At 46.9% G+C, this 15583-nt stretch overlaps 1 protein-coding gene across 1 annotated transcript; it reads right to left on the bottom strand.

The window, feature by feature from the left end:
- Positions 1 to 336: 336 nt before the first annotated feature.
- Positions 337 to 14470, bottom strand: LOC112550664 (cytokine receptor common subunit beta-like). Its single transcript, XM_025206888.1, is given in 13 exon segments — positions 337 to 835; positions 1079 to 1286; positions 1935 to 2038; positions 3690 to 3759; positions 4088 to 4178; positions 6964 to 7138; positions 7228 to 7373; positions 8097 to 8257; positions 8675 to 8837; positions 9278 to 9450; positions 11437 to 11501; positions 11504 to 11568; positions 14322 to 14470. Coding segments are annotated over 13 exon segments (1545 nt in total). The 5' UTR covers positions 14416 to 14470; the 3' UTR covers positions 337 to 805.
- Positions 14471 to 15583: the final 1113 nt, after the last annotated feature.

A 15583-nucleotide genomic window follows, 5' to 3' on the forward strand; every position in this document is an offset into this window, starting at 1 on the left:
TTCCCACTATACCCTTCTTATCAACGCTCCAGGATGATTTTTATCATTATCTTGCTAAATAAACTCTTGGATTTAAGAGTAAGAGGCATTTCATGCCAGGAACTCGTGACAGTCTTAAAACATGACATGAAGTTGGATCCCTCATGCGGCAAAGTTTGCACTGAAGTCATCGCTACACATTCTGCACTACAAACATGTCAACGTTATCAGAAATGACAGCTCTGGAAAAGCAGAAGCTTCTTCAGCCGGGGAAGTTTGGCTTGTTCCTGTAGCCAAATATACTGAGGAGGAGGACATGGTGCTAATTAATGTCCTTCACTTGTAAGCATGGAGGCTGGGAGAGAAGAACTTATCATTGTCTTTCTCCCTGGGTGTTGGTAGGGGGGAAGGGTGGGAAGTAAAATAGAGGTGACAGTTCTTAAACAGCAGCATTTTTGTTCAGTCACTCACTGTCTTTGCTGATGGTCTCACAACCTCATCAAACTTCCTTGCCCTTGCAACTGGCTACTGTCCAGCCCACAATGGCAAGGCAAAGTATTCATCAGTATTCAAGGTTTTCGGGGACCAAATGGCCTGCATGTGAAGCGCATCCTCTTGCTTGCTGCAGGTGGGTCCTCCATTATCTGGAAAGGTGCTGCACATCTGTTTCATCAGATCTTAGTGTAATTTACATTGGGATGTGAATTCAATGTAAGGGAATGCTGTATTTGGTCCTTTTTGCGGGCCCTGGGAGGAGCCATTCAAGAGGACAGCAGTCAGTGAGTTCGGGCCTTCTATTTTATCTCTTTCATCTCTTCCACATCCACTAGTTGGGCTGATGATGTTTCTTGTCCTCCTGCAAATATATGCTTCGTCTCTTTCTGGTCAGGAAAGAAGAAAATCTGGGGGTGACCTGACCCTCCCCAACCCATCACTAAGGTCTGTAGCCCTCTGTGGTTTGGGGAAAATGTTCCAAGGATATTGATTCTTCCGTAAGTCTTTCTGGGGATGCTCCCAGGTCCTCTTGAATATTCTCCAGGGAGTTCCCATATGGGGAATACAGGTACGGACCATTAAAATCAAAGTAGGACATAGGTACCCAAGAGGGAGTGTCTGCTGTAGGACTACCAACACAGGCAAATGGGGCCGGTGCGATGGAATGACTGGTCCTTTGACTTGAATGCCAGGCACATGGGGCTGCTGAAAATGAAGCAGAGCCTGGCACTTCAGAAGTGTGATACCAGTTTCTTAGGTCCATGTTTGGTGCCTCAGTTCCTGAGGACCTTGCTAAAATAACCTTCACCATGCTGCAACAAGGACAAAAACAAAGGGATAAGTCACTAAGGAGAGGTCACCTGCAAAGAGCATTGCAAAGAGACAGGTATGAGCTAAGGAAACAGAGCCTCTTGGGGAGGAAAGGGGGTAGAAGTAATCCTTCCCTGTGGGCAGGTTACCCCACATGTCAGTTCCCAACACTGCCTTTTGGAGTGTCTGGCATTGGTCCCTGATGGTATCACAACCCCAAACTTGATGAACCAGTGGGGATTCCTATATTCCAAGGACACATGCACCAAGCCATTGGTCACCCTTCAGAGAACATGATTACCAACATCTGCACTATGTAGTTTCATAACTCCACATGGCAGACTATGCACATGTGGCTTGGGGCGGTTTTTATATCCCTGCTTCCAGGTCAGGAAATCATGGGTATTCATCCAGCTTGGGGAGGGACACAGCCAGAATTATTCTTTGTCTTTATCCTTGGGCCCTCCAGAGTTATCCATACATATTTCCAGGCAGCCTTGTGGATGTTTGGTGTGTTTTATCATCTACAGAAGTTACATTTCTCACTCTTCCCTGATGGAAGCAGCTATCTTCCGACTCACTGAGATCTCAGGGTCACTGAGGAACACTTTGGATGACATCAACAACTCAGCAGCACATTGTTCTCTTACCTATGCAGCACTTGTATGTTGTTGATCTGCTCCACCTTCTCCAAATGGCTCTGATTGTCAAAGACCACCAACTTGCTTGGCATGAGATTACCTAGTGGTCCTTTCTAAAGAGAAAGAAAAACTCACAGCATCCCCTCAGGAAAGAAGGATCTTGACTATTGAAAGATAAATCTCCTGGGTGGCAAGGGAGAGCCAGGAGCCCTGAATGAAAGGTGGGCATGTAGCACACAGGCTACTGCAAAGGATATCCTGAAGGCAGAACTGCTTCTAGTACTTCTCTAAGGCCTATTTTTTTTTCTCTCTTTCATTTCCACAATACTAGTCTCCACCCTGTGTGTTATGCAGGGGAAGGTGTGTAGTAGCAGTTCTACTCAAGGAGCTAACAACAACACTGCAAAAGTCACAATCTGCCACTCTTTGCAATGGCAATAAGGCTCTGAGGATATCATCAGCAGGAGTAAGATGCAGAAAATCTTGCTGGGTGCACAGAACAACAGCTCAGCCTTTGATAGGTAGGTGAAAAGTCTTTGGATAAGAAAACTCATCATAAGCAACTGAAACTTTTAAAATCTCAGGGGAGAGAACAAAGTCCAACTGTGGCTTTAAAATCAATTGTGTGATCAGAAACAAAGCCACTGTGGAAGTGTTGCTCTTCCATAACAGAGATATTCCCAGTGAGTCAGCCCAGGGGTCAGTCCTAGGCCCCATGTTAATTACTGCTTTGGAAATCGCACATTAAAGACTATTAGAAAAAGTAAAGGCTCTCCAGATGGAACCGAACCCATTCAGAGAATGATCAGCAGGAGAGCAGGAAGAAGTCCAGGTGCATAAGTGTAAGGCAAGAGTCAGTGGCACACATTCAGTTATTATTTATTTATTTACATATCACCTGGACATCTCCCATACACTGACAAGCAGAGTCCTGATAGAAAAAACCTCACCAATCAACAGGAACGGGTAAGCAAAGTGACCTTCCATTGTGGAGCGCATGGCATAACTGCTCGTAGTGTGCTTGTCTGGAAAGGGGATAGAAATGATGCCAGTCTCATGGAGAAGGTGAGGGCATTTCCCCTGGAACATTATATTCATGCCCAGTCACCTCCCATGAAACAGGAGGTAGATTGAAAAGGTGCAGAGCAGGGGATAAAAGGTGGCTTAATGTAAAAAGAAGAGTTTTAGAAGAGAACAGTAGAAAAACAATGGTTGGGATGTGGCACAGGTATTAGTGACATAGCCTAGGCCATATGAGACCTAGGTCCAGTTCCCAGCTCTTCCTCAGGGACTTCCATATGCCTCAGTTCCCCTACTCCCTCAGAAAGGAGTGTTAAAAGAGACTGATACTATCTCTGACTGCAAAAAACCTGGATAGTGATGTACACTGAATTTTGAGAACCCAAACCTTGTGTCTGTGAAGACCAGGAAGGAATCCCTCTACTCAGGGTTCTGCAGACCTGACCAGCAGAACTGGGTGTATCTTGGGGGAGGGATGGTTCTTTATCTCTGAAGCCCCAGGGTTGGCCACTGAGCCACGGTGAGAGACACAAGAAACCCGAGGCCTTACCTGTGATGTCCACTCTGCCCACAGCATCCTCAGTGACTCCCACCAGCTCTGGGCTGTGAGCAGGCAGACTCCAAACAGGCTGCTCCCCGCCAGCAGGAACCCCAGGGGCAGCCTGCTCCTCTTTCTCTGGCTCCTGCAGAGCTTCCTCCTTCCTTTTCCCAGGTGCAGCTCTGCAGCGTACAGCCCCCTCTTACCTGGAAGAAGCCCTGCACCAGCTGACTCTTGCTGGGATTGGGAATCTTTTCTTCCCATTTTTTCTTCTTGCTGCAACAACAACAACAACACCAGTGATGCAGAGTTGGCAGAGCAAACATCTGGTCTGTGGCTGCTGGCAGCCAAAGGCTGCATCACATGCATAGCCTTGCCCTGGGCCACTGTAACACCATATATGCACTGGACTGCCAGGGCCCTGCACTAACCCAATCCTCAGTCACAGATGGGGCTCCCTGCTGTACCGTAGGCTTATCCCAGCTGAACTAAGGTGACCATGGATGTGACCATGGAGCATTTCATCGTTGGTTTTCCACCCTCCCTTCACTCAGTTTAGCATGGTCTCTGGGGATCTCCCCGGCCCACAGGCATCCAGACTTACTTGAAGAGATATTTACAGCTGCACCAACCAGTCGCTATCAGAATGATAGTGACAACTGAGACCATGAATGGGAGAATCAGTGGTGACACAACTGAAAAAAGAGAGAGGGAGAAATTAAGAGAAAACAAGACATGCCATAAATGGATACTCATTTGTAGTACTACAAGTGCCTCTACACTTTTTAGTGCTGAAAAAGTAGAGTGCTTTGAGGGGTCTCAGCTGTCCTTGGTGCTGCAACAGCAGCAGCTGCTACTGCCATTTTAGTAGCACTACAGCGGATGCATATCTTTCCCCTCAACTTGTGTAGAAATTTGTATCATCTCTCCAGGGCCACAGTGGCTTTATCCTACAGCAAACATTTCATTCTGGTTTAACGGATGATATGTAGGAGAGCTTTAGTCGCATGGCAAGGCATGTGTCCTGATAGTGAGGTCTGGTAAATTTCCTGAAGGAGGAGAGACTGACTGTCATTTATCAGCAGAACTGTGACAGTTCCCAGGATAATGAAACTATGAACAGATCTGCTAAACCCAAGTCATGATTCAATCCAAGTATATCTGAGCCCACTCTGTTTGGTCCCCCAAGAGCATCGTGGCAAACAATTTATTTAAAATTGAGGAGGACCTTGTATTTGCATGAATTCTGATGCTTCCATGGGCTATAAAAGGAGTCTTCCTCTCAACCTAAGCCATTTTAAAAAGAGCCAATTCTGTTGGAATTGGGTCCTTCTCTTGCAGGAGTCATAGCCCAGTCTGCAGGAGTCATAGCCCAGCCTTTGGCAAAGATATTCAAAAACTCCTGGCACTCAGGTGAAGTACCTGAAGATTGGAAGAAGGCCAATGTGGTGCCTATCTTCAGGAAAGCGAGGAAAGTAGATCCGGGGAACTACAGGCCAATCACCTTGACCTCAATCCCTGGAAAGATTCTAGAAAAAATCATCAAAGAGACCATTCTTGACAAGCTGGCTGGTGGCAACATCCTGAGGGATAGCCAGCATGGGTTTGTTGCAGGTAGGTCTTGCCTGACCAATCTCATCTCCTTCTATGACCAGGTGACCTATCACCTGGACAAGGGAGAAGAGATTGACATCACATATCTGGACTTTAAAAAAGCCTTTGATCTGCTGTCCCATGATTTCCTCTTGGAAAAATTGACCAACTGTGGCCTCAGCTACATCACAGTCTGATGGCTGGGGAATTGTCTCCGAGGCTGGACACAGAGAGTGGTTGTCAACAGAAGTGAATCATCATGGCACTCCGTAACCAGTGGTGTCCCCCAAAGCTCCATCCTTGGATCTGTTCTCTTTAATGTCTTTATCAATGATGTAGATACTGGGGTCAGAAGTGGACCAGCCAAGTTTGCTGATGACACCAAACTTTGGGGTACAGCGTCCACACCTGAGGATAGGCTGGTGACCCAGGTTGACATGGATAGGCTGAAAAAGTGGGCAGATACAAACCTGGTGACATTCAATACCAACAAATGTAAGGTACTCCACCTTCGGAAAAAAACCTGCATCACGCTTACAAGCTCGGCAGTGCTACACTCACTAGCACCATGGCTAAAAGAGACTTGGGGGTCACAATTGACCATAAGATGAACATGAGCCACCAATGTGATGTTGCAGCTGGTAAAGCAACCCAAACTCTGGCTTGCATCCATAGATGCTTCTCAAGTAAATCTCAGAATGTCATCCTTCCACTCCCACTGTACTCAGCTTTGGTGAGACCACAGAGGGAGTACTGCATCCAGTTCTGGGCTCCACAATTCAAGAAGGATGTGGAGAAGCTTGAGAGAGTCCAGAGGAGAGCCATATGCATGATCAGAGGGCAAGAGATCAGGCCTTATGAAGAGAGACTGAGAGCCGTGGGACTCTTCAGCCTGGAAAAGTGCAGGCTCAGGGGTGATATGGTGGCAGCCTATAAGTACATCAGGGGTGTGCATCAGGATCTGTGGGAACATCTGTTCACCAGAGTGCCCCAAGGGGTGACAAGTTCCAATGGTCACAAACTCCTCCAAGACCATTTTAGGCTAAACATAAGGAAAAATTTCTTTACTGTCCAAGCCCCCAAGGCCTGGAATAGACTCCCTCCAGAGGTGGTGCAAGCACCTACTCTGGACTCCTTTAAGAAGCATTTGGATGCTTATCTTGCTGGGATCCTTTGACCCCAGCTGACTTCCTGCCCTTGGGGCAGGAGGCTGGACTCGATGATCTTCCGAGGTCCCTTCCAGCCCTAAGGTCTATGAAATCTATGAGATGTTATTTTGTCATCAAGAAAAGAGTGGGAGAAAAAAAAAAGATCTTAAGCCACTGTTCTCCTCTGCTCCGTGCTAAGAATGCAAAAGACCAAGAAACCGTCCGATCAAAAAAACAAACAAAAAAAAAAGAAAAAAGAAAGTAAAATCTAGTGAATGCAAGACTGAGTACATTAGCAATAAATGGGGGTGTAGACACGCCTACTCTGCATCATCCCCATTACAATCAGTGACCCAGATCCTGCCAAGGTTTGTGGTGTAGAGGGAAGGGACTGTGTAAAAGAAGATTACTGTCAAGTGACCTTCACCCACAAACTTGCCTAGGACTCAGAACTAAAACCTATGGAAGACACTTTGAATATGCTGCTAGCTCTCTCCGTGGAAGTTCCTGCCTCCTCATCCAACTCACCCACTTTAGACCCTGAATCTCAAACTGTGCTCCTGCAGCCCAAGCCTCTTGCCTCTCAGGGTTCCCATTCTGACAACCAAAGGGAGGGACCTCTAGGAAGGAGCTTTGCTTAGTTTAATATAGAGAAGCCTGGCTCCCACTAAGCCCCAGCCCAAGGGACCTCTTTTCTATGAAGCACACTATTACCCACAGAACACCAGGTCACAAGTACCATGCCCTGTTTGCCAAGCGCACTCCTCACTCCACTCGCTCCAGGGACCATTGTAGTCAGAGGACGCATTCACCCTTGCCCGCATTTTTGCCCTATAGCATGTTGATGACTCTAGCATCTGGGAGGGGAAGATGAAGGGGGGCTCATCATTGCTGATGTTGATGGACTTGGCAGCCTGAGGAGAGAAAAGCAACATGAATTAAATTGCCTTTCCTACCCACCATCTCACAGGAGTGTGGGATCTGCAGAACCGCCAACACCTACCTCCGAGGACTGGTCTGCCTTCCAGTACAAGACTTGATAGCTCTGTTTTATAAAGCCATACTGTAGTTTATGCTTTACCCATCTCAGTTCATACTCCTGGTCTTCCTTTGTTGTCACTGTCAAGTTGGTGGGTGCAAGCACTTTGACTGGAACACAAGGAACATTTTAGGTGTGAACATCCCTCCCTTGTCTCAGTATCTTTCTGCCCACCTCCTCCAGTTTTTCTCCATTCTGGGTGGATGCCAGGACCAAGTTGTAGTTTGTCTGCTGAGACACAAGGCTGGCTGATGGTAATGATTCCACCTGGTATATTTTATCTCATCCTGACCAATCCTTTTTGTATTTTTTCAGAGCTCTATGAAAGCCAAGGAATTGCAATCTGATTGCAATCTACTTCATTTGCTACCAAACCATTCAGCTTCCCCATCAGGGATGCAGCAACCCAAAACCATGATCCAAAGCCCAGTGATGTCAATGGAAAGATTCTCACCAACTTGGGTAACTTGGGATCATGGCCTGTGATTCCTAACAGCAGAATCCTGCTTTTGTGACCATTCTTAGAGCAGTTTTAATCAACTGTCTACTATTGCAAGCTTCCTCATAGCAGTGCTCTGTCTGTGCCAGGTATTCAAGTTCTGTACACTTCCTTAGCCTAACATTTGCTCCAAACGTCATGGTCTAGTCTGAATCTTAATCAGCCCATCACTCCTTCCTGCCCCCATCCCTCCAAATACACACACACACACACACACACACACACACACACACATGCACACACTGCCTAGTCCCTTTTACCAATCCAAACATTGACTCTCTTTGAGGAGAAAATCCCAGGTTTACCACAGTGGACTATGGAAATAGGGTCTCACTGTGCTTAGAGGCATCAATGTGTTTCTCTTCTTTCTTGGGCCGGACAGTTACATGGTACTGGCTTGTATGGTTGCAGTTGGTGACATAGATCTCACAGTGCTGCTGTACATAGGGGATGTCAGACACCTTCTCCTCATAAACTTGCAAGCATTCCTTCTCTCTGAGGGAAAAAGAAGGTAGGGCTGATGCAGGAGCAGATCCAGAAAGGGGGTGCTCTCCCTCCTTTGCCCTGCTTCTGAATTCAGTGGGGAGCATGAAGGAGGGGAAGGGCAAACAGCAGCAAGGTTCACCGCCTGGGCACCAGAGCCATGTGAAAGCTGGAGCTCCAGGCAGACCCTGCCCTGAACAGCTGATGTGTTCAGAGCCCACTGCTCATACAAAGCTCCAGCAGGAGCCCAAGCTGATCAGACAGTGAGCTCACAGATCACTGTGCATGCATGGTGCAGCCCAAATTGGGGGCCACACTTTCCCTTGACCCATTCCTGGATCTGCCACTGAGCTGGTATGAGTAGGAGTAATAATGGTCAGACACATAGGAAGAAAGGTGCCTACAGGAGGCCAGGGGCAGGTCACTTACTCTGATGTCTGTGTAACCTTGTAGAAGAGTGTGAACAAGACAGAGCTGGTGACCTCTTGCCGTACTTCCCAGCTGCACAGGAGGCGATCAACACCATTGAAGTGGCAGCGGAGATTCTTGGGCTGACCATCATCTCCTGAGAAAGGCAGAGGTGAGGCTTCCTCTAGGTAGAACAAGGGAGGGGGGGAAGTAGAAGGAATATTTTTAGTTCCAGGCTCCACTGTAGCAAAGCCTTACATTAATGCTTACATTATATTAGTCAATCTGTTCATCCACCCATCCATCAATGGATATGCCATAGTTCACATCAGAAAATCCCCACAGCACCCTGACAGTTGCATGATCTTTGCAGAGGGGATAACTACTGAACAGCCCTCTTCCTTCAGAAGTAGTCTTCTCTAGTTCTCTGTCCTGGATGCCCCAGATAAGACACGGGTAGACAGACCTCACAATGGAAATAATATCTGATTCTAGGATGGATTATAAAATTAAGGATTAGGATTCCTTTTTAGGGCTAAAGGATTGCATTGAAGGAAGAACTATTCATTTCTAAGGACTGCAAATTTTCATGGGAAGGAAAGAGATGTGGCATCTCATCCTTACCAGTCTGGAAGAGGGTGACATTCAGTTCAGCCTGCAGCTCCCGATCAGGTTTGAAGATGTAAATATCAGTTCTAAAAGAGATATTTCTGGGGCAGACCCAGCGCACATGGGAGCCCTGGCAGTCAGTGTGCTCCTCGACCCTGCGAGACTCACACGGGATCTCCATGCCATTCCTACATACAGAGGAAGAGACCCTGAAAAGCTGATTTAACTACAGGAAGTAGATCCTGAAACCTTCCCCACATTATACTCTATGCTGTTCTATTCTAATACAAGACTTATTCACATAGCATCTGACTGTTCTACCAACATCTCCAATATGTTGACCATCATTTATTTTCATGTCTTCTTGTGGGGGGATTTAGGGTTTTCTTTTTAAATATACACAATATTCATTATTTCTATTAGATAAGGAAAGCTGAAGAAATGTATCCTGCACTTGAAGCTGAGTGTGATGAGCCTAGTTACGCTCCCTATCTCCTGTGGGGGACTTCATTCCTTAGTCTTAAATTAGCCCTCAAGAAAGGTCTCTCTGCTGCACAGAAGACCTTGCTTTGGAGAACATTGTGCCAAAAGAGCATAGTTGGTTACCATAGGTTTCAGGCTGAGCTTTAATTATCCCAGTCCCAAACCAGACAATGCCCATAGAAGGTAAGAAACAAGCCCTTGATCTTGATCTAAAATTCATACATTAGAGTATAGAACACAGGTCTGATATGCCTGTGGATGCCTATGTTCTTGAGGTTACTTTTGTGGTAGTTGGACGTTTCTAAGCATTTCAGTGGTCATGTCCGGGTATACTGCTGTAATCTAGCTGAAAAGTGACAAAGACATGAAAAACGGGAGCCAGGATGGGATGGAGCAACCTAGACCAGCATTTCCCAGCCTTTTTCATCCCACGGCACACTTACATAAATTTTAAAAAAAATAGCAGCACACCGCCAACCATGCCACACCCCCCTCTATCTCGCCCCCAGGATGGGATGGAGCAACCTAGAATCTAGGTCCTAGACAACTGGCTATGGTGGAATTATATCAATGCTTAGTATCAGTGAAAAATGTAGTATCAATGGAGTTAACTAGTAGTAGTTGTGCACCTTCAGCCAAAAGAGCTGACCCATGTCTGCAAACTCTTCATAACATTATCTTCTGCCAGTCAGAACCACTTTGGTCACCTGGGAGTTCTGCAGCATCTAACTGGTCTTTATCCATGAGCTAGTTTTATCAAGCACTGGGATATTCTAGTGGTACTGAGTTGTGATATGAAGCAAGGGACGAATAGACCTGTATGTCATCTGATTAGGGCTGGCAGCTGAATCCACTTTGTGTGATAAGGTGCCCTAGTTCATCTCCACCCTATGACCCACCTTCGTGGCCCATCCTCTATTCATTCTTCATAGTCATTTTTTACCATTTATTTGATTTTGACCCTCAGGGGTGACCTCTCTCTTATGGCCAAATCCAAACACTAGTAAAGTCAGCCATAGATTTCAATTTATGTCAGAACAAAGCACAAGTGATTTCAAAATCTCTTTTGCAAGAGTCAGTAGGTAAGACCTCCAGTTCCCCTCCACTAATTCCCAGTCCCTGGACCTTCTCTCCTCACCCTTCCATATTCTTCTTTCCATGTTTTTTATTCTTTCTTCTTTTCTCCCTTTCCCTCCCTCTGCTCACATGCCCTTCAATCTGATAACTCAGTTTCCCTTTCAGAAGGAAGCAGTTGTGGTGGGGAGATATTAACATGCACAGCCTCATATCTCTGGGAGGAAGCCTGATGAAACATGAAGACATACATTTCTCTCTTTCTCACAGCTTCTCCACCCATCTGTGTTTTACAGAATTAACTTGTACTCATCCTGTTACAACAGGAATTGACAAGGGGGAAGGGGACCACCCCTAGTTTCCTTGCTGATGCAAGACCTTCATCCCTGTACCTATTGTACTGCCTGCTTCTCACTTCCAGATGCAATATCCTAAGATAGCCTGGCATTTATCACCTACAGAAAAATCAGGAGACTCAAAAACTGTCACACTAGTACAAGTGTCTACACACTGCTCAAAGCCAGACTATGAGCTCAGATCCCTTTTTCTCCACCCAGTCCCACCTCTTGGGTGCAGCAGACATGCTCCCCTTATGCCTTCCTCCTACATGCACTTACATTGTGTTGTCATGCATCTTGAACAGAGTCATATTCAGGAAGTGACGAGCCTCTGAGCACTCCTGCCCCACACACAGGTAGTTTGGACGGCATAGTCATTATAACAGTGCAGGCTTTGCATTGGGACACTCTCTGTGAGGGTAAAGCAAGCACAGCAGAGAACATGGATCATAAACCTGAGTCATGAGGAATAACAGGACAGATGTGAGCACTGCTGCCATCACGGGGTAGGCAAAGATGGAGGAGTGAAGAACTCTGCAAGGACCTTCTGCATGTTGTTTGCTCACACATCTTGGCTTTCATGAAGCAAAAAGCCTCATTCTTCCCAATCTTTCCTAGCCAGAAACTGGGAATGAGAGGGTACTTACCAGTATCAGCTTTTGTTCTTAGAGTCAGCCTAGGGCATTCACAATGGTGCCAACTCTCCCAGTATTATTGGGAGTATCTCAGTAGTTAGTGCTTTTCTCATGGCCTTAATTTCTGCATTCAGGCTTTTGCCTGAGAATCTCAGTTTTCAGGAAAAGAAAGTAACGTCAGAGCCTGCATATGTGCAGAGGAAAACACAAGTATAGCTTGGAGAAAAGCTTGGAGCCTGGAATACCCCAACAACAAAAGAACCCCAAACTATTTTTGTTGCATGATTTTTAAGCTGCCTTCAGAAATCCTGAGACTCCAGCTCATGAGACGGAGCTCTCTAGGGGCTGTAGTGGGAGTTACAAGTGAGGGTATCACTGCAGACAATGAGTATGTAGGAGTCTTTTTTTCCTAGGCTTATCCCTTGTGGAGTGTCCCAGTGTCCTCATGTGGTGTCCTATGTCAGACAACTCCCTCTCCAAGGAAGAGTGCACCTCCTACAACCTTCATGCCTGCTCCAGCACTGCAGAGAGCTATACAACTCAGAGAGAGAGGAATATTCATGGATAGGGTGAGACTCTCAGGGGCCTCTGTGCATTCTCACTTACGGAAAACAAGAAAGCAGGGTGCCACCAGTTCAGAGCTGGGTGACTGGTTCTTCAGGGCATGGCTAAATCATGTCCTTGAAACCCCGCTGCCCTGCTGCATTGATGTCAAACCTACTAATAAGGAGGTAAAGAAACTCTATGGGTAGTGTTGCCAACTTTGTTTGAATCTATTCCGGGAGGTTTCCAGAATGCCAACATGCCTGCGACACACAAGGCAAATGTGCCTGCGTGCTTACATATATCAGCTACGGATTATGGTGTGTAGACTTTGTCAGGAAGGCAAATAAACATTATTATTACACTAGTGAATTGCCAATGCCCATCAAGAATGATGGGGAGGGCAGGGACAGAGCACTGACACTCACTATCCCGCACCGCTGCTGCCTCCCAGGAGCCGGGGGGGAAGCTTGTATGTGGCAGCTGCTACCACCACCCACCACCCCGCACTGCTGCTGCTCCGCATCCGGCAGCACACCACTCCTCTCCATGCTTTGTGTCCAGCCCCATGCCTCCCCTGCACACCCCTGCCCCCCCTGCAGGGCAGTGGAAGGCTGCCACCACCCACTGCCCTGTGATGTTGCTGCTCCGCCCCGCCATTCCGTGTCCAGCCCCACACCACCCGCCACCTGCATCCGGCCCTGCACCACCCTCCCTCCCACCCATTCTGCATCCGCCTGGCCTGCTCTGCTGGAGCCATGCCCCACCTGTCATTCTTGATGCACATTCTTGACGCAGCACTGCCTGGAGCCATGACCCCAAGAGCAGTATGTACAGACAGATGGACACATAAACAGATGGACTAAGCCCTTTATATATAGAGAATTTGAAAAACCCACTGGACTACTGTATGAATCGGATTCAATATTTAATATTCATTTTAGTGAATGTCGTATCATCTATCTCCCAGGTGACTCTCAGCAGTCACCTGGCAATTTATATTTAATTCCTGGAAACTCCAGGGTGATCCTGGAGGGTTCACAACCCTATCCATGGGTGTCCCCCACTGTCTCTTGGTGGTGATGATGAATGCCCCCAGAGTGGCTTCTCAGCCTCATGTCTGGACTTGGCATAGGCAAAAAGTGGGAAGACAGAGAGTACTTTCTACAATCAGGGAGGATATAGTGGAGGAGGAACATACAGCGCAGCACTGCTCTACCAAACTGGGCAGCAGTATGACGGTGAATCCTAGATGGAGGGTGGCACTGAACTCCATACTTCCACCATGGAATATATAGACAATAGATCCAAGCTAGATATATAGATCCTGACATGCCAGTCAAAGTGTAACATAGTTCCAATGCACCTCACTTGCATGCAGAGAAGTTTCAAGAAAAGTTTTTCCTGGCATAGTTTACAGATAGAAAGCCAGACCAGTGCACCTTACCTAACACAATGATCTTAGAAACTCTAAGGTATGGAATTGTGTCTCTTCCAAAGAAGAAGACATGGAGGGAGACAGACTCTATAAAATGTAAATCAGATCATGCCTTACACATGAGACTCAACTTGTGTACTTTGTATATGGGTGTTAATGCTGATAGTTCCCTTGGCCTGCTAGCAGAGGTTATGCCATTAGGAATGCAATGTTAAGAGAGATATATTCCTAGATCACTTCTTTCCGTGGCTCAAATGAAAGGCCAATCCCAGTGCAAGTCCCAGGAAGCATGCTACACCTCCCATTTCTGTGTTCCTCCACCTTTTGCATTCCTCATATGTACCATATATTCTGGTTACCAGTCATCCTCCCAGCTGGTCTATGTTTTTTCCAATATACTCAACTGAAACAGCAATAAGAGGATGGGAGCCAAGGAAAGTAGAAAAAAAGGAGATAGGGTGTAGAAGTGTCCTGGCTCAAAGGAAGGCAAAGGGAAAATAACAATGTAGGGGAACACAAAGAAATGGAAAAGCTATATTTAAACCCACCTCGAGCGTCTCCAACCCAAAGAGCCAAGACTAGTCCCAGGATTATGCTGCAGAACTCCATCTTCATGTCTGCCTGGCCACAAAGCTCAATCATGCATTAGGAGTTGGCTCCTGGGGTTCCCAGTCTGTTGTTCTTCTGCTCACACATGTTTTTGTGCTTCTTCACTAGCAGCTGGTGAATGTAGAAGTAAAACTCATAAGTCAGCTGGAAGCCTGTCTTAGACATAAAAACATCCTCCTGCTGCACTGAGGGAACCTTTCAAAAAGGCTTCAAAGAGATGACCATTTCCTTCCTGGGTAGTTGCATGATGCACAGAAAACAGGCGGATGTGAGCTTTTGACATAATGCACAGATTGCCCCTATTCAACTCGAAAGCAAGAAGTAGCCGCAATTTATAGAAAGAGAGAAATGTTCTCCTTGTTCATTCAGCCCGGCTCTTCCCAGAATACATGTGTGCCCATTTTCACACAGCCTGCTCTGACAGTGGACCCAAGACTGCCCTGGAGAAAACAAGGTAGTCCTCCCTTAAGAAACACCACACACTCCATGCATACACATGCTTTTTAGGAAATGATGAAGTTGACTTGGTCTTCATCTTTATTTACCTTTAGTAGCCAACATATTATTTCCCTGGCAAGACCCCAGATGAGGACTGCCATGAAGCAGTGTCCAATGGAAGGGTTAAGCTACAGGAACAATCCCAGTGGATTTGTATTTCCTCTCTTGGTGATGAATGTGGGGATCCAGAGTTGCAAATACCGTGGGTCATATTCCCTGAAGGTGTATGGATACAGCGCACCATTGGTGATTCTTGTTCTGTATGACTGCAGTCTAAAGAGTATAACCCTTCCTTGGGCACAGCCATGGCTCAGCTTCCTGTGCCTGGAAACAGCTGATCTGTGGCTCTTCCCCACTTCAGAGGAGCCCAGAGAAGGAGGCTTAACCAGAATGAGTCTCTGCTTCCTAAAATCACTTCCCCAGATAGAATGCAGCTTGCAAGGCCCCTGAGCCTCCATTGCTGAGAAGAGATCCCAATGCATATGGTAATTCCAAGCCCTGACTTCTTGGAGGAGAGGGGTGCAACTTGCCATGTGCCCTTTGTGGCAGAAATGCCCCGTCGGTGCCCCTCTCCAGAGATCTGTCTCAGCCAGCCTGAGAGGCTGCTGTTGAATCCCTCACAGCGGGGATCTCCCACCTTGTCTGCAGACAAAAGCCTGGCGCCTGGGCGGCGATGCTCTGGTCACCTGGGCGGGGGGGGGAA

The sequence above is a fragment of the Alligator sinensis genome, unplaced genomic scaffold (assembly GCF_000455745.1).
Source record: "Alligator sinensis unplaced genomic scaffold, ASM45574v1 scaffold215_3, whole genome shotgun sequence".
In the NCBI taxonomy this organism is placed as follows: domain Eukaryota; kingdom Metazoa; phylum Chordata; order Crocodylia; family Alligatoridae; genus Alligator; species Alligator sinensis.